Source organism: Corylus avellana, chromosome ca1 (assembly GCF_901000735.1).
Source record: "Corylus avellana chromosome ca1, CavTom2PMs-1.0".
NCBI lineage: Eukaryota > Viridiplantae > Streptophyta > Magnoliopsida > Fagales > Betulaceae > Corylus > Corylus avellana.
Genome location: NC_081541.1, coordinates 6,589,027 through 6,606,909, shown reverse-complemented (window position 1 = coordinate 6,606,909; position 17,883 = coordinate 6,589,027). Strand labels below are relative to the sequence as shown.

Sequence of the window (17,883 nt, the reverse complement as noted above, 5' to 3'; positions counted from 1 at the left end):
AAAATCAAAAGGATGAGAAGCTAATAAAGGAGGTCCAATCAACCAGTGAGGGAGCACCATGCTACAAGTGAAATTCAACACATTTCAGCTTCACAAATTATTCCTATTTATTACTGTGAGAAAAACATCATCCCACTTGAAGAAAAAGACAAGTTAAATATAATAGAATTGTAGAAGAGAAGTTGTATTTTTGATCTATTTAACTGTATAACATAATGGCATATTTATAGTTGAGTGATGTCAGAAGAAAAAAGAAAATACAATAATTATAGAATCACAAAATATTTATAGCATATTTACAATAGTTAATATTGTAGCAATTATTACCATAATTTGTGGAGAATATATTCATGATATATTGAGATTATTATGAAAATACCCAAAGGCCTCGATCATTTGAAGTTGTACGAGGAACACACTTCGCTAATGAGTATATAATATTGGATGTTATTAAAAAGAGTGACGCTAGAAACCATATTTTTATCTCATCACCGCTATCTCATAATTCTTTTGACGTAGTAGTGCCCTTCAAACATTGTTAAAAAAGAAAAAACAAAATTGAAGGGCTGATTGATATTGCCAACAAGCGCAAAATTATATGTTTTTATGGTATAACCCATTTGAAATTAATTTTTTACACCCTATTTTTTTTTTTTTTTGCCCGTCCCCCTACATAATTGTCTAGATCTGCCCCTAACCACCATAGCAGTAGAGTAAAATAGTAGTGAGATAAAAGTAAAGTTTATAACATTATTCTTTTTAATAAATTTTGCCCCTTGTTATTAAAAGTGCATATATATGAAAATCAACCGATGATAGTTTAATAGTGGGATTAAAAAAAAAAAAAATTGAATAAGGAAATGGTTACAGTAAATGATCATTCTCATTCTTGATCCAAAAGGAAGAGAGAAATGGCAATCCTAAAAACTAAAATAGGGTGGGCTCCCCAACAACAAACTCAAAACAAACTAAAATAGAGCAAAAATAATTACAAACAGTAAGAAATGGGTCAAACAAGTGACTCGGTCCTCTCAAGGGGCCAAACAAAGCGGTTACTCCTTTGCAAGCTTCAATAGCTGATCAAATATCTCGGTCGTGCATGCAAGCATGATGGGTCCTTCAATCTTTGGTTCAAGCTCTTGTTGCTCTGCCTGCACAATCAAATCTTGGAAACTTGGAAGAGAAAGATACTTCAATGGAACTTCGTATCTCTTTTGCTCTTCTCCCACGTACACAGCTACATAACCTTTTCGAACTTTTCGGGTCCTGGAGCTCATCATCTTTTCCGACTCAACAAGTTGCTCGTATGACTTCTTTGAATGGCTAAGACATAATTTTTTCCCAAGCGTGCAGATTTTCCTCCTAACAAAGTTTTTCAAATGTATTCTTCTTCTTCTTGTTCTTCTTCCTCTCCTTCTCCTCCTGGTTCTTCTTCTTCTTTTTGTTGGAGCTCGAGAGAGAGAGAGAAAGAGTTTGAGATGTTGAATGGGGAGTGTTAATTATAAAGCTGACAAGTATATATAGTGTAAAGAATTTTATAAGTTGCCCTTTAAAAGCACTTGGCGGAATTAGGTTTTGACAGGTGGCTTTCATTTGCTAGATCGAAAATCTCGTAAAATTTATACATGACGTGGCAAATAAATATGACATACTTAAAATACATCATTGCCGGTGTGACACGAGGGTAATTAATCATTGGTTCCACTCTCGGTCTCTAAAAAAGGAAACATGTTGTTTGCGTTTTCAATTGATCAATTCTAATTTTATTTATTTATTTCTTTGTTTGTTTTTATTTAATTTTTAATTTTTTTTTAATTGTTTAGAGTTAAAAGCTAGTGAGTTCCCTTCAAAAGCAATTTACAATTTTTGATATTCACACTTATTGTTGTCAATTTATACTTTATTCATGATGGCATGCTTGACTAGGATTAGCAATTCTTTCTTGTGGCATATCATATGGTAGCATGCTACACATACTCCCATTCTCTTATTCTTACTCTCACACACGTTTAGGTGGCAACCACTCTTATTATTTGATTTAATTAAGATAAATTATTATTAAATTTTGATCTAATAGTGAGAGTGAGGCCACCTAAAGGTGTGTGAGTAAAAAAGAATGTGAATATGTGTAGCATTATTTTTTTTCTTTTTGTAAGCAAGAAAATTTATTTCTAAGAAAAACATAAGTACAAAAGAGATATGGAGACCATGGTAAAGAAAATCACAATTAAGAGTCATTGTCATTTGTTAATGTGGAAATAGCAGAGGTAGACTCCCACAACTGAGAAGTCGACTGGGGCTAAAGCGATGGATAGGGACAGAATGCAGTGCGTACGAGGTAGCTTGTTGGCCATCCAACGTGGGTTATATGAAATAAACTTTTAAAAGAAGAATCTCATTTCCTTACATAATTTTTTCGTACTTTTAAGTGGCTTTTAAAGCTACCATTGAATATAAAATTGATGGAACTTTGGTAAAATTCCAATAAATTCAGCTTTTGCCTTTATATGGAACTTTGGTACCAAGATCTGTAATAATTAAAAAGAAGACATACAGATGAACTAGAAATTGATAAAATTGTGCTACATAGTATTGATAAGCACGCTTGATCACTTTCATAATCCACACCCATCAACAAAACATTGGATGAGCCAACATTATTACAAAACTTGAATCAATAGCCCACATACTGACCAAAAAAAAATAGATCCTACAAAATTCTGGTGCTTATTTGAGCAGGAAAAGGAACAAAAATAAGGCAAACCAAGGTTTAAACCCTCCCACATCATTGGCCCATCTCAACCGGAATTTGGATAAAAGAAACAATACCCAAGGATAGGATAGTTTCATTCTCTTAAAACACTTCTCTCCCCTTCGGCATAGAGGTATTTCATCTTCCTTTCTCAGATTCCACCATCCATACAGTTCTCTGGCAATGGTTTCAAGGCAACTCTTTTCTTCCCATCATGCTCCTGCTCATCAATAAACCAAAAACAGTCGGTAGAGTATAACACAGTATTAACTCTTACAATTACCAGCTAATAAAGGTGTGTGTGTGTGAGAGAGAGAGAGAGAATAGGCTCACCTTAGTGGTACTTTTATCCTTATTGTTCTTTCTGTCGTGTGTAATTTGCAATTCCATCTTCACCTTCTTCCTGAGCTGCCTTAAACTCATTCCTGCGAACATTGCCAGCATGTTATCCCCATCAATTGAACTCACTCCTGTGTACATTTCCAGTATGCTATCCCCATCAACTGTGTTCTCGTCTTGCTTCGCCTTATCCTTTTCGAGCTCCAGTTTCCCATTTCCATTGTCAAGGTCTTCATCATCATCGTCTGAAACATCAATGATCTTCTGAATCGATTCTTCTATAGCAGAAGATTTTTTTTGTGTCAACTGAGTTGGACGAGGAAACTGGCCCGAGATCTGGTCAGCTGCAAATGGTTGACATGGAGTTTTGCAAGTGACTTCGCTGCCAGAAATTAGATGACTCATTTTCTTCACAGAAGTTGGAGTCTTGTCCAAAGATTCATGTGCTGGCATTACACAGACACCTTCAACCATAACATGGTCATCATTCAGGCTTTCTTCATCAGCAGAGTCAACAGACTCTATTTCCGAGTGTTCAGCAATAAAGCTTTCAGAACCTGAATCGTTGCCAATAGTAGTATTAGACTTGTTAACAAGTTGATCCGATTCTTCTATTTTGCTCTCCAACTTCTCAAAACCAGCCATCTGGTCTTCAGGAAGAACTGGAGCCTCTGGATCCTTTTCATCTGTTTCTGCATCATCATCACTCTTATTTTCTTGACTCTCGGGTGAACTTGCATCTGACTCGTCGTCTTCATCAGACTCCCAGTCAGTGGAGTATTCCGATTCAGAATCATGACTGCCAAGGTCATCATCCACCACCACATTCATGTGAGAATCTTTGCTTGCCTGGTCTTGAACGTCGGAGGAACTCTGACTCTGTAAATTGGGCTCAAGAGATTCTTCTACACTATCGCAATCAATACCATGTTCTGGCAACATAAATTGAGAAGCAACAACATCATGGTCCTTAACCTCAGCAAAAACATCAGTGGATGCTTTAATTGCCAAAGAATCTTCAACGCCTGTATCTTGCACAGTAACTGAAACATCAGCAGGTCCTGAGAGGGGGATCAACATCAAATTCATAGAACTCAACAGAAGCACAGAAATGTTGATGACAAGAACCACTATATGAATTAAAATTACAAAGATACTGATCACATTTAAAAACACTAACAGAGTAAAACTCACCCTTCTCTACAGTTTCATCACCCACATCTATTGCTTCATCTACTGCCTCTGGAACTTTAAAAACGCCAAAATTATCAGATATCTCAGAACCCAGAGCCTGTTCTGACTTCAAAACATTTATTTCATACCCATCATCACTCTTGTCCTCTTTAACACCAAATTTCAATTCTCTCTCAATCTCTAGTGATCCAATTGTTTTCGGATTCGATAAAACTTCGGAATCATCGGTTTTCTCTGAACCTTCCTCTTCTGACATTGTCTGCGTACTAGTTCCTGAGATCAAAATATAAACAATGTCAGTGAATATCACATCACCTTCATACCATTTTAATTTCTCGTGAAAATGTAAATATAATATAATATTCCTTATTCAGAAAAGCAAATACACATGTCACACAAGTACATATGCTGAGAAAATTTCTCATATAACAGTTAGAGAAGCGAAATGTGTAAATCCTAGTACCCAAACACATACCTTGGATATTCTTTTCAACTTCAACAGAAACCTCAGATGTCTCCGAACTATTACCCATCTCTTCAAACAAATCACGATCGATCTTTATAGGTTCTGCACTTCCATTCTCCATCATGCTCAACTTAGCCATATTGTTCTCCAACAGCCTCACCGACCGCCTTGTACTATACACTCGCTGCACCGAATTCACCTCCTTTTGTGTCTCCAGCTTCCTGCGAGCCGAAGCGACTGGGGGTCGTCCGCGGCTGCTTGGCACGGCACTCCTTCCTTGAGCCTCTTTCTTCTTATCCTCTTCGTCTTCCTTCATCTGGGTCTCAATGTTTCTGCGAGACGAAGCCGCCACCGATGCTCTTCTGCTGCCGCTCGGCGCTGCTGGGGTTATAGGCACATTGACATCTTTGTTTTCTTGATCGATGTCTTCAGCGGTTCTTCCTCTTGTCCCACGACGAGTGCGACTCAAGGGTTGTGTGCTTTTAGGTTCGTCTTTGATGGGTTTTCTGCGAGTCGAGGTTCTGCAGGCAGTGCGAGGAATATCTGGCGATCCGTTCAGAGCTTCCTCCACAGGTTTTGAGAGATCGGAATCGGATGGATTCAAGAATTCTTCGAGCCCTTCGACCTGACACATCGATTTGGATTGAATGATAAATATTGAAAGAAAAAATAACAAACTAAGGATTTACAGGGAGATTGAATCGAATCAATGGAAAAGAATGCTAGGAAATTTCTCGTTTCTTTAACTATAGAGGATTATAAAGGGTTCATTTTTTATTTTTTTTTTGGTCTTTTTCCTTTTCTAGACCTTTCTGTTTCTGCAAGTTCTGCGAAAGATAGACCCGTTTACAATAAATCGAAATCTGTAGAACTCAATAGCTACGTTTGGTTCCAAACAAAATGGCATGAAAATTCACAAACTTTAACAAACAGAGAATAGCGAAAGATCTAAAATCTGAACATAACACTCCAGTTGATACATCAAATTCAAGAAACAAGAGACTATGAAGAAAAATATGAAATAGGGTACTATAAAGATAAATAAAAATAAAATAAAAAGAAAAGAAAGAAAGATCCAAATGTGCATTTCTTTTCGTATGATTTTGTTAGCGAACAAACTGATTATGATGAACATAAAGTTATAGAAATGCAAACTTATATTTAATTTTTCCTACAATTTCTCAGCAAACAAACAGAAAAGAAAGAAGGATGTAAAATGGGTATTGAAGAGTCGAGGAAAAAGGTTACATGTTGAAGAGCCTTGAGAGCATCAGCCATGGCTACGTTGGTCATGTTGGCTGGGATCTTGTTATTCTTGCAGAGAGCCTGGAGCTCCCTCCTTGCCAGGCTGTGGAAATCCATCGCTCAAAATTCACAAAACAACAACAATAAAACGAGAAAGAAATTAAGAAACTGTTCGCTTGAAATGTTCAAAACAAGGTATTTTTGGTTGTGCAAGATTTGGATGCAAAGGAAGAGAAAGTGGAGGAGGCGGTGAGTGAGAGAGGAAATGGTTGGAGGGGTATATGTAAGAGAGACGTTAGAGAAACCCTAGGGAATGTGACCGTTGGAGCGTGGAATTTGAAATTTGAATTTGGATTAGGGTTATGGGGGGTGTGACCGTGTGTGGTTATTGATTGGTAAACCAGATTCCGTGGAAGTGTGCGTTATAGACTCATCTGGTCATGATGAGTAAATCAGGGCCATAGATTGGACATCAAGTGGCCATGCTTGCTTCAATGCTGGACTTATGGGAGAGAGACACGTGTCTAATAAATTAACTAGAATTGACAGAGAGGGGGGGGGGGGACAATTTTTATAAGATAAGATTTTATTCCCTAGACGATGAACTGTACCATTTAAGTGTCGTTTGACATAATTAATCTTTCATTTGTGCAAGCACATTTAAAATAGAGGGACGAAATTGAAATGAAGATAGAACCTCATTTAAATTGTTTGCCACACATTATAAAATCTCATTCAAATTGTTTGCCTCACATACAAAATAGGCATCAAATTCAATTTCAACAGTTATGTTTCTGTTTTGACAAAACATTTGTTTTAACTTTTGCAGAGTAACAACTAACTTATTATTTAAATAAAAATAAAAGAGCCATGTTAATGGGGGAAATGCTCCAATATGAAAATAGAGGAGCCATGTTAATGGCCAATATTGTTAGAAGTGAATCTCTGAAGCAAGGGACTTATGCTTAAAGAGGTTGCCAAGTTTATGGCAAATAGTGTTGCTTGCTGCCTTCATGATCACTAATGACAGGAGCAACATCATCAAAACTCATTTTAATAGTATACACAGTCTGCACTTACACAAATATACACCTATATATCTAGATGATATGCACCGATTATCTGGCTCAGTAAATGTTTAGCTAAAATATTACATTTTTTATTTTAACTACCTATTTTTTCAAAGCATCTACATTCAGCTCCGCATTTTAGCTATTTACTTTTACTATTTCATTTAAATATTATTTATTTATTATTAAAGTTCAAGTGTCATTCAATAACAATTGATCGAGAGATAATAAAATAGATTTTTACTGAATGAGAGATGATAGAACGGATTGTATATTAATATATGTTATAAATTGTTGAGCTACAGTGCTCAGCAAATTGTTGAGCGCTGCAGCTGCCCAACAATGGCTTGTCTATTGTAGCTAGGCAGACGGGGTGTGTTTTTAGTTACATGGAGCCCAAAGTGAATGCTACTAGAGGGTAGTCAATTGAAGTAGAGAGCAAAGCAACCATGGTAGGTCTAACGGTCTTGGAGCGGATTCGTAGCATAGTATATGTCATGTGGATTTAAAGTTAGAGTAATTCTAAAAAGCATACTTTTATCCTACTACTATCATATCATGCTAATGTAGAAGTGTCAATTAACCTTTAGATTTTTTTTAAAAAAAAAATAATAATGGCTTATTGGCACTACTACGTGAGTGGGGTGAAATAGTGGCATGATAAAAGTGTTTAAAATATTTTTTAAAATATGTGTTTATTACATACTAAGGAAAACATGACAATATTATAAACTAAGTTGAAAGAAATTTGTTTCAAACTATCCAAGTTACAATGTCAAACAAAAAAATGACATGTAGTCATTTTTGTTAGAGATATTTCAGCAAGTATTGTGAGTTTGACACATTGTGACGGTCCATGATAGTTAAGCGAGTATTTTGTAAAGAAAAATGTTATATATCATATTTATATCAGTACACAAATATCTTACAATATAGATATGATAGTCTCAATCAATTATTATTATTTTTAAACAATGAGTGATCCAAAATTTGGTTAGAACTGTCACACCGACATTAAAATAGTTGTGAAATAAAAATGTAATTTCTAATATTATTATATTGGAAATGAAATGATAATTAGGAAGAAAAAAGTTGGATCCTAATACATAATAGCAGCCAATAATCCAGCCCAGCCCAGTGAGTCGTCAAAGCCCAAAGCCCGTATCACGCGGATTCAGCCCACTCCGCTCAAGTTTCCAAACCCACCAAAAGTTGACCCAACTAACACGGCAGCAACTGAGAGTCAGACCAAGTTGTAGAGAGAGAAACCGAATACCCTTCTAGAGAGAGAGAGATTGAAAACTGAAAGCCCTAGATATGAAAACTAACAAAAATCCCCAATTCTGAATTGAATGGAACCCCTAACCCTAACCCGAATTCCCAGTATTGGATCCTCCGGATACACCAGTTCTCGGACCATCCGCTTCTTCTTCGCCGGTGGCTGAGCCAAACGGAGACTCAGAGAGAGAGAGAGAGAGAGAGAGATACAGAGAGAAAGAGAAAGAGAGAAAGAGAAAGAGAAAGAGAGAAAGAGAAAGAGAGAGAGAGATAGACAGATACAGAGAGAGTGAGAAAGAGTCAGAGATATGGAGAGCGAGGGATCAGGCGCGGCAGGGTGCAGCGCGGGATCGATTGTGTGGGTGAGGAGGAGGAACGGGTCGTGGTGGCCGGGGAAGATACTGGGGCCCGAAGAGCTCTCCACTTCGCATCTCACGTCGCCGCGCTCCGGGACTCCGGTCAAGCTTCTCGGAAGGGAGGACGCTAGCGTGTCAGTCTCTCTCTCTCTCTCTCTCTCTCTCGATTTTCATCTATTCAAATTTACATTATGGGACTAGATTTTGTGTAAAGATGTAAGATTTTGATGCTGTTAGTGATTTCTGTGCAATTATTGTGGGGTTGATTATTTTATTGGGTACTTGTTCTTTTGATTTTTTGTTAATCACAAATGGGTAAATGGATGTATGAATTTTTGGTAAATGATAGCATCTTGTGCATTTCATAGAATATTCTGTGGTAAAGACTGACTTTTTTTATGCTAGAATTTAATTGGTGAGTGATAATGCTCTTTTGGGTTGGTAGGAACTGTAATGAAGCAAGTCTTCATCACTTCGTTCAATAAGGAAAGAGAGAACAAAAAATGAATTGTTTTGAGAAATGGTTGTTGTCTGATGGTGGTTGTGACATTTTTTTGATATGCTTATTTCTTTTATTCGTAAGTTATACACGCAGCTAGTAGATCTTAAAACAGCAATCTCACCATCGACCTTGTTCCATGCATGACCTCACGATACATAATCATTCAGCTACCTGGAAATAGAACAGTTGCCACAAACTATGGACCAAAACCCCATCCTTTGCACATAAAATTTTCAGTTATAATAAAAACATTTTCATCTTATCAAAAACTAAAAAAGAAAAGTAAAGGAGAACATTACTTTTGGGTCTTTTCAAAGAGCAACCAAACTTCATTACTTGGATGTGTTTGGTGTTCTATGGGTAGGAGGGCGACACTTACAATTAACTTGTCAAAATTAGGGTTTTGAATGTCTATATCTAGTTACATTACATGTATGTATGGTTCTGTTCTATTTTCTGGATTTTAATAAACATATTGAGTTTCGGTATAGATTTCTTTTTAAATCATGAACCTTATGTCTTTTTGTCTTTTCTTTTTGTGTGTTCTATTCTTAATTATTTTCTTATATTGTTATTTATCAAAAAAAATCATTTCCTTGTATTTTGTACATTGAGTGATATAGACGGTGAAAGTCACGATGATACTTTTTTTTTTTTTTTTGGGTGAGGATATATTAGTTAGATTCAGTTTATAATGGCTGTTTGTGCTGCTTGTATGGGCAAGTTTGTACTTTATCTTCCTGGTGTGTGATTACTGCCAAATAACCCCCACGCACCCGCTCTATGTGTGTGTATGTGTTTTGACTGCAAGAGCTGGAGACTTGAGGGTTTTCTTTTTTTCTGAGAGAGAGGGAAAGCAGGGGAGAGGGTTTCACTGATGCTGCATGTGGTTAATCTTTTAATACACGGAGAAGGCTTTAACCCTGTATTCTTCTATGATTTACATGTTGCACTGCTTTAGCACAAATTCTTATTGTGGCAGTTCTTTTACCTCTCTTATTTGGTGGTAAATATCCCCTATTGTCTGCATAGCACTTGCCAAACCATGGAATCCTAGCACCTTGAATGGACCTTCCAGTTTTTGTTCTTTTGATTTGTACAAAAAATGTGTTTCAGTGGTTTACTTTGTTTGTCTGATCATTTATTCCCATGACATCTGGTCTAACCAACTGTGTTTCAGCTTTACATTGAATTGTGAAATTTGGATTTTGGGCTAACCAACTCCCAACGGACATGGTAATTAGTAATTCCGAGAAACCCCAAGGAAATTTAACCAAACCTGCCTCCTTTGCCTTGTTTTGCAGTGTCTATTTCGATCCATTTCTGCCTTTCCAGGCACTTGTTCCCATGACATCTGGTCCCCCCTTCCCCATTCTGCATTGCAGTGACCTTATTACCAGGCCTTTTTTTCCCTTTATTTCTTTGTTTCTTCCTTGTGTGTTTTTTTCTTTCAAATGTTCTTTGGTGGTAAAATTGCATACCCTTTATCAAGTTATATTTTCTATAGTTTATGCTATCAGCCTCATATGATAATTTTCTTGTCTTTACTCATGCATAAAATTGATTATTCTTTTTATGCTCATTAGTTTTCTCAATGAAGGGTTTGAAGAGCTTTGACATGTGGTTGGATAGATAAAAGACAGCAAAGTGGCATGCTGATTTCTTTAAGAAGTTACTTGAGATGCTATGTTCTTTATTTATAACAAGTGTTACATAAGCGTTTTTCTTTTTTATTTATAAATTAAAAATGGGGGAACAAAGTCTTATTCTTCACAATATGCCTAGATACTTCTTCTATATTCATGGCTGTTTTTGTTGTACCTTAGTACCTACTCTGATACTTATAAAACTCTTTGGTGGTATTTCTTCTCAGGGATTGGTACAATTTAGAGAAATCCAAGCGAGTGAAGGCATTTAGATGTGGCGAATTTGATGATTGTATTGAAAAAGCTGAGTCCTCCCAAGGCATGCCAATAAAGAAAAGGGAGAAATATGCACGTCGAGAAGATGCTATTCTTCATGCTCTTGAACTTGAGAGGCAACTGTTGGAAAAGCAAGGAAAGTTATGTATAGATTCTGATCGCAGGAACAGTAAATCATCTGGTGATATCAAAAAGGGGTTAGTTACTTCTTCAGAAAGTTTTGGAGATGATAATGGAAAGCTTGGAAATTCCAATTCACATCAAGGTTCTAGCAGGCTTGAAATGTATCATAAGGACAAGACTGTTGGTGGTCTTCTTTCTTCACAGAAAGCTAAAGATGGAAATCAACTGAGTGGGGCAAATGATCATTCTGATATCATACCCCGAATGAGAGATTTGCAAGATTTCGGTCTTAGGATTGCCCCTTCCAAACAGAAGCTTTCATCTTCTGTAGTTTCGAATGGTTCTCGGAAACCTATAGCTGATAATCATGCTGATGCTCTTCCTGGTGGTGGTCATCTTAGCATGGGAAATGCAAGTCATGCAAATGGTAAAAATTCTTTAGAAAAAAGGAAAAGATCACATGAGGGGTTGACTGAGGAATTTTTGGTCAAGAGACGTGATAAGCGACGCCCTCTTATTCAAGTTTTGCAGAGTAGTGCAAAATTAGGAGTCTCTGATTCTTTGCAACCTGACTGTGGTACTGTTTCTACTTCTATTTCAGGAGTGGAGCAGATGGGAGTTACTTCTCGAGCTAAGAGGAGCAGATGTGTCTACGTGACAGCTGAGCATGGTGATTCTTTGGATCACAATGAAACTTCTCCAAGAAAGATTGAGATGTCAGCTTCCCAGTTCGGAATGGGTAACTTTGTTCCTTATCCTGGTTCTTTGATTGAAGAGAACTCTTCTGGTTTTACAGAAGATGTTGAATCTGATTCTTCTGAAACTGATTCTTCTGAATCCGAGTCTGATTCTTCCGAGACGGAACCAGATATGGAAGAAGAGATGACTGTACTATCAGGTTTGAAGTCTTACTATTTTTAATTTCTTGTCTCGTATCCATACTGTGGTTATTATATATCTATCAAAACTTGATTAATCTATGTTGTTTAGTGCTCTACATATTCAAAAGATCACTTGTTTGATGCTTGCTGATGATATATGTCCTGGATGAAAGATTCGGTGTCTTTTTCTGTTGTTAACTATTAGTCTATTTGGTTCCCCTTGATTAGAGCTTTGGAAATTTATTGCAAGTGATAGATTGATAAAGATAATGACGCCTAGCATGCTCTACCATGGTGGTTGTTGGACTGTCAAGATATTTCCAAGGATTGGTTTTGTATTTATTTCTGAGTTTGATTAAAAAATAAAATCAATAGACTTTGCTGCCTTGATTGAAAGTGAAGAATATTATGTTTGAATGATTATAAAATAAAATCAGCCAGGTAGCAAGTATATTGGAACTATAAAGTGATATCTAGAGTGCTTATAGAAAAAGAAGTTTCGTGGTCACTATCTATTTATCAAAGATGGTCTTTCGTTTTCAGTTGGGGTGTCCTAGTCTTTAATTGTTCTCTATCTATTTATATTTGGAGAATATAAAGGGACATCCATCGCTGCCGTGATGACGCAGTTGAGTGTTCATGGTCATGATGAACGTGTTGGATTTGATTTTATATTCATGTCCTACGGAAAGAATGAGATGGAAGTATAGGATTATTTTGGAGAAGGAAGATTCATCTGCAGGTAAGAATTTGGAATCAGGAAGTTTTATTAATACCAAAAGCTCATATCTTTTTGTTACGAGCAGTTTTTGAGTACTTAGAAGACTTGGTATGGTCTATCTTAAGTAGTTTTCAGTGTCTTACTGGTTATTACTTATCAAAAAAAAGTTTCCAGTGTCTTACTACTGGATTGATTTCCATTATGGCTGCATTTGTTTCCGTCTGTGTTTTGAAATGAAGCTAAATCAAATGGCTGCAATCCCTTTTACCTGGAAGTTCTCTAAGTGGTGGTAATTGATTTTGAGATTTTTTTTTTTGTTTTTTTTTTTTTCTGTATTTTGTTACAGATTTGGTGGATGACTTTGGTCAGCTGCTTCTTTTTCTTTTTCTTGTGTATGTGCATGTGTATGTATACATTGCTAACCTCCTGACTTTCAGGTGGAGGATAGCACTCTATGCATTTTTATTGGACAAAATAACCCTTGGGTATGTTTTTGGCTTTTGTTTTGAGCGAAGATCATGGATTTAGAAGGATGAGACTGATGGGTTGACTAGAAAGGGAGAGGGGCAAAGTATGAGTTGCAGATTGACAAAGAGGAAGGCTAATAAGAAATCTTTTGCAGAATTGCCAAGCTTCCTCTCTGTCAAGTTTTTTTTTACTTGAGAGGAGGAGGACATTTTGTTCTACATAAAACTGGAACATGTTATACTACACCTGAAGGTGGGGAGGTTAGTGTGTGTGTGTGTGCGCGTGCTTGCGCACGTGCATGCATGTGCATGTGCGTGTGTCTGAGTGTGTGTGTGTGTGTTGGTGGGGATATGTGGAACTTCTTAATTCTTGTGCTTTTAAGAGAAAACGTTTTGATTGTTAACTTTTTTATTCTCTTGTGTGTGTTGATGGAGATAATATGGAACTTTTTAATTCTTGAGCATGTAAGGGTAAACGTTCGAATTGTTAAACTAGAGAGCGCAAAAATTCACAAGGCCTTCCATTTGTGAACCTGGTGGTTCATCTGTTAAAAAGTTGCAATTGAAAAGATGGTCTATAAACTCTTGGCAGTTTGGGAGTTACAAGTTTTCTTTTGCGATAAATTAGTTCTGGATTTTTTAATGTAATAGACTTTGCTTTAATTTGCTAGGGTTGAAATATTACCACCTGACTCCATAGGTTTTGTTTAGAAATTGGCCATTAGAAGCATTCAAGTATAATCAGAATTTAAGTATTAGGGTTCTGAATATGTTCTACATATTATTTTGGTTAGCAGCAGGGATTTCCTCTGTTGATGTATTGAGACTGCCAATGTAACTCAGATGTTTTTCTCCTCCTATTGTCTCACACTTGGGATCTTATTAATTGTTCTTGAGAGTTATCATGGCTGCTTGCATTCTATTGGATTGTCTGTAGGCCCCTATGATGTGGAAGCATCTTTTGCTTCTTCTTCTTCTTCTTCTTCTTCTTCTTCTGTGATATAATAGCTTGTGATGTATTAAATATGCCTCTTGAGATTTTACTTGATTTTTCTTAGTGGTTTTGATGATTTGGCTATTTCAATTTCTTTCCTCATCAATCTCTAATCTTTATGCCATTTGGATGTTGCTGTACCTACAGAAGCAGAATGGAATGCTCCAGGAAGATCTGAAGCACAAGAACATGGAAGCATGAGTACGGAGGAGCATGATGAGTCAGCATTTTCTGGCGACATGTCTCACCCTTATCTTCATGACCATGTTTCTGCTAATGATGCAGTGTCTAAATGGCGATTGAAAGGTAAAAGGAATATTCGCAATCTTACAAAAAAGCCTGTGGATGCAAGTGATGGAATAGGTTCCATTTACAGAACATATCCTGAAGAGAAGAGAAGTCGTTTGAGCCACAGGACTTTGAGGCAGAGTTTGAGCTTCCGTAGAAGTGATGATTTTGATTATAGTGTTGATGAGGATGATATAAATGAAAGGGATATAGGGACTTCGAGAGTTAGATTGAACAGTAGGCCCTCCTCGACATCAAGAGCTGCATCCAGGGGTCGAAATAGTATTGGTAGTAATTTAGTTGATTGGGAGGACTTGACATGGGAGGATCAGCCTGCTTTGAAAGGATATTGGAACATCAAAGCAGAGCGTTTTGGTCCATATTTTGATGGCCATCGTCAATTTGGTGGGAGGCCGAGATCCATGCTGGTAAATGTGGATTTGAAGGTCCAAGCAAGCTATCAGAAAGAGCCTGTCCCTATTGTTTCTCTGATGAGCAAGTTAAATGGGAAGGCAATTATAGGGCACCCAATTCAAATTGAAGCCCTAGAAGACGGTTCAGCTGAAACTCTTCTTTCTACAGTTGATTTTGGCACTGAAGTGCTTAACAGTGAAAATACAGCACTTCAGCCAGCTTGGAGGACTGCAAGGAGGACAGCGAATGTTCGGATCCCACGCCCTCATTTATCATCAGCATTGGATGGTGATGAAGCCACCAGCGATCTTCCCTTTTTAGATCAAGAAAGGAAACCTCCATTAAAGAAATTAAATGCAGGGAGTTTCAGTCACAAGGCAAGCCTGGAGAAGAGTAACCTCCCTTACATTCCTCGGCCTCCAACTGACAGGAAGTTTGTGAAAAAGCTACCAAGGAAAGTAAGCTTATCATCTAGTCAGAAAACTAGAACTCTGTCTTCAATAGCTACTGAACAGAATTTTAGTATCAAGCCTGTACAAGATAGCAATAATTGTCAAATGGATGGGCTGATAAAGCCGGAGTCATCTGGGCCCACCACAGTAGCTTGCATACCCGTTAAATTAGTATTCAGTAGGTTACTCGAGAAGATCAATAGGCCACCATCAAAAGCAGCTAGTAATGCGGTCTTGTTGAATAGTAATGTGGAGAGAAATCCATCATAGATTACATGTACATTTTCACATGGGAACAATAATCTTATACTGCTAGCACAACAGTTGTTGCTAATTTCTTCTTTCCAAAGAACGCAACCCCAAACTCCAATCCTATTGATTGTCAGCACTGTGGAGGTGAAGATTCTGCTGCCTTTTTGAATAATGAGATGAAGCAGATCATAGAGGGAGAAATCAGATATTGTTAATATAAGGGCCATAACTGTACATTTGTTGGATATGGGTTTCTGAGGAATTGGAGAAAGAAAGCTCTTATTAGCCAGAAACAAGTAGTCAGAACTTATATGGATATAAAATAGGTATTTTGGAAATTTATGTTGACGACTGTATATTTCATTTCTGTACCAGCATATGTACCTACAAGTTTTTTTTTTTTTTTTTTTTTTTACTATTTAAAAAAAAAAAATTATAGAAAACCTGGAATAGTGGGGATCAATTTAGGTATATACCCGAATCTGTAATCTTGTTGAGCAATTATCATTGCAGTGAGAGATATGGTGCACTGCTTGGATTTTTTTACTCATGTAAAATAGATATTTCGAGCTCTACTTTTTCTGTAAGGCTGAGCAATGCATACGATGAGGATATACTGAAGTTGAAAGGTTTACTTGTTATGCAAAATAGGTAATGCATGTATTATCTTCTAAGCGGTTCTTGCCAGAGTATCACGATATGTTTGCAAAGTATTTGGGTTATTGAACGAATGTGAGCAGATGTTGCAAAAATGCGATGGCTTCAGAATTTGGGATAAGTTTTAAGGTGAAAGCAACAACACAGGAGGAGGAGGAGGACTAAACCGGTAAAGAGGACCAACATTTTCCGTTAATTATGCTGGTCCAATGATTAGAAGCCGTTTTGTTAGTTAAAAGTCACAACCATCCTCCCTAAATGAACTTTTCTTAATGCCTATTGTCATTTGCTGGATTCTCTCCTTCACATTCATTAACGTGTTTTACAACCCGATTCTCTTACACATGGAGGCCTTATGGTTATCACATGAAAGGATTCCTCTTTGGCATCAAATGACATATAATATATTAGTAATCATAATGCAAATTCCTCTTTATATACCAATAGATTGATTTCTGATCTTCATAACCAACACTCTCTCTCTCTCTCTCTCTCTCTCTCTCTCTCATGGAGATCAGAGGCTTGCTTTCATGGGGCTTATTTGGAACTTTCCTCCTGATTTCTTCTTATCCTAAGCTCTATTTCTCTCACTCAACCCATGAACTTTCCTCCCAGCTTCTTGCTAGACGCCAATTAAAGACCACTCCTGACAACACAATCCAGCAATATTTGACACCCCACAACACTTTAAGAGCAAAGCTTGGGCTCCCTCCTCTTACATGGAGCAAAAAACTAGCCAATTACGCTTCTTGGTGGGCACACCAACGCCAAGGAGATTGTGCTTTGATTCATTCCAACAGCAACTATGGCGAAAACCTCTTCTGGGGAAGTGGCAAAGATTGGAAACCAGGTGATGCAGTTGAAGCATGGGCTGCCGAAAGAAGTTACTACAACCATAACACCAATTCTTGTACTCAGAACAAAGATTGCCTGCACTATACCCAGATTATTTGGAGGCAAAGCTTCAAGGTTGGCTGCGCAAAAGTCATATGCAGGAGTAAGGACACATTTATCACTTGTAACTATGATCCCCATGGTAATGTGATAGGTCAAAAACCATTTTGATGTGTTGTATATAAGGATATGGGATTCGTCATTTGTTTGGGATATTCAATATTGTTTCATTTCTTTAGGGTAAATGCCTACTTTAGTTGTTGAAGAATACGTGAAATTTAAATTAAATATTGCATTAAAGTTTTCCATTAAATTCATGTTTGCATCAAAACAAGTAGAGTGTCTAACATGACAAAAGAATGTAAAATGGGATTCAAGTCTCCCGTTATTCATTGTCTAAAGAAGAAATATGGGTAATAACAAGAGGTTGTGAGAGAGGCTCTCCTGCCTGAATAGAGGAGATCTACCCGAGAAGGAGGGCTCCTCGAGTTGGTCCTTTATTCAGGTAGGGGAGCCCCTCTCATATACCATTGTCCAAAGAGGAAATATGGGTAATAACAAGAAGTTGTGAGAGGAGTTCTCCTGTCTGAATAGAGGAGATCTACTCAAGAATGAG

The 17,883-nt window shown here is 37.2% G+C and overlaps 3 protein-coding genes across 5 annotated transcripts; 2 read left to right on the top strand and 1 right to left on the bottom strand.

The window, feature by feature from the left end:
- Positions 1 to 2,504: 2,504 nt before the first annotated feature.
- LOC132189087 (uncharacterized) lies at positions 2,505 to 6,237 on the bottom strand. 2 transcript variants are annotated; one of them, XM_059603606.1, is made up of 5 exons: positions 6,000 to 6,237; positions 4,761 to 5,376; positions 4,286 to 4,558; positions 3,086 to 4,134; positions 2,505 to 2,972 (listed from the first exon to the last, which is right to left on the bottom strand). In XM_059603606.1, exons 1-5 carry the CDS (start codon positions 6,111 to 6,113, stop codon positions 2,904 to 2,906), a joined length of 2,121 nt encoding a protein of 706 aa, XP_059459589.1. In that variant the 5' UTR covers positions 6,114 to 6,237; the 3' UTR covers positions 2,505 to 2,903. The 2 variants fall into 2 exon arrangements, with proteins under 2 accessions (XP_059459589.1, XP_059459581.1); XM_059603598.1 differs by having other exon boundaries at positions 2,506 to 2,972; positions 3,086 to 4,152.
- A 2,052-nt stretch (positions 6,238 to 8,289) lies between these two features.
- LOC132188976 (uncharacterized protein At1g51745) lies at positions 8,290 to 16,350 on the top strand. Of its 2 annotated transcripts, XM_059603444.1 has the most exons (4): positions 8,290 to 8,834; positions 11,076 to 11,674; positions 11,849 to 12,145; positions 14,458 to 16,350. In XM_059603444.1, the coding sequence occupies exons 1-4, from the start codon at positions 8,653 to 8,655 to the stop codon at positions 15,732 to 15,734; spliced, it is 2,355 nt and encodes a 784-aa protein (XP_059459427.1). In that variant the 5' UTR covers positions 8,290 to 8,652; the 3' UTR covers positions 15,735 to 16,350. The 2 variants fall into 2 exon arrangements, with proteins under 2 accessions (XP_059459427.1, XP_059459421.1); XM_059603438.1 differs by having other exon boundaries at positions 11,076 to 12,145.
- A 468-nt stretch (positions 16,351 to 16,818) lies between these two features.
- Positions 16,819 to 17,535, top strand: LOC132167902 (pathogenesis-related protein PRMS-like). The gene has a single exon (XM_059578943.1). It carries the CDS (start codon positions 16,881 to 16,883, stop codon positions 17,436 to 17,438), a length of 558 nt encoding a protein of 185 aa, XP_059434926.1. The 5' UTR covers positions 16,819 to 16,880; the 3' UTR covers positions 17,439 to 17,535.
- Positions 17,536 to 17,883: the final 348 nt, after the last annotated feature.

Coding starts and splice junctions, on each gene's coding strand:
- LOC132167902 (XM_059578943.1), top strand. CDS start 16,881: ATGGAGATCAGAGGCTTGCTTTCATGGGGCTTATTTGGAACTTTCCTC.
- LOC132189087 (XM_059603598.1), bottom strand. CDS start 6,113: ATGGATTTCCACAGCCTGGCAAGGAGGGAGCTCCAGGCTCTCTGCAAG. Junction 5,377..5,999: donor CTCTCAAGGCTCTTCAACAT/GTAACCTTTTTC, acceptor TCGATGTGTCAG/GTCGAAGGGCTCGAAGAATT. Junction 2,973..3,085: donor AGGATAAAAGTACCACTAAG/GTGAGCCTATTC, acceptor ATTGATGAGCAG/GAGCATGATGGGAAGAAAAG.
- LOC132188976 (XM_059603438.1), top strand. CDS start 8,653: ATGGAGAGCGAGGGATCAGGCGCGGCAGGGTGCAGCGCGGGATCGATT. Junction 8,835..11,075: donor GGAAGGGAGGACGCTAGCGT/GTCAGTCTCTCT, acceptor ATTTCTTCTCAG/GGATTGGTACAATTTAGAGA. Junction 12,146..14,457: donor AGAGATGACTGTACTATCAG/GTTTGAAGTCTT, acceptor CTGTACCTACAG/AAGCAGAATGGAATGCTCCA.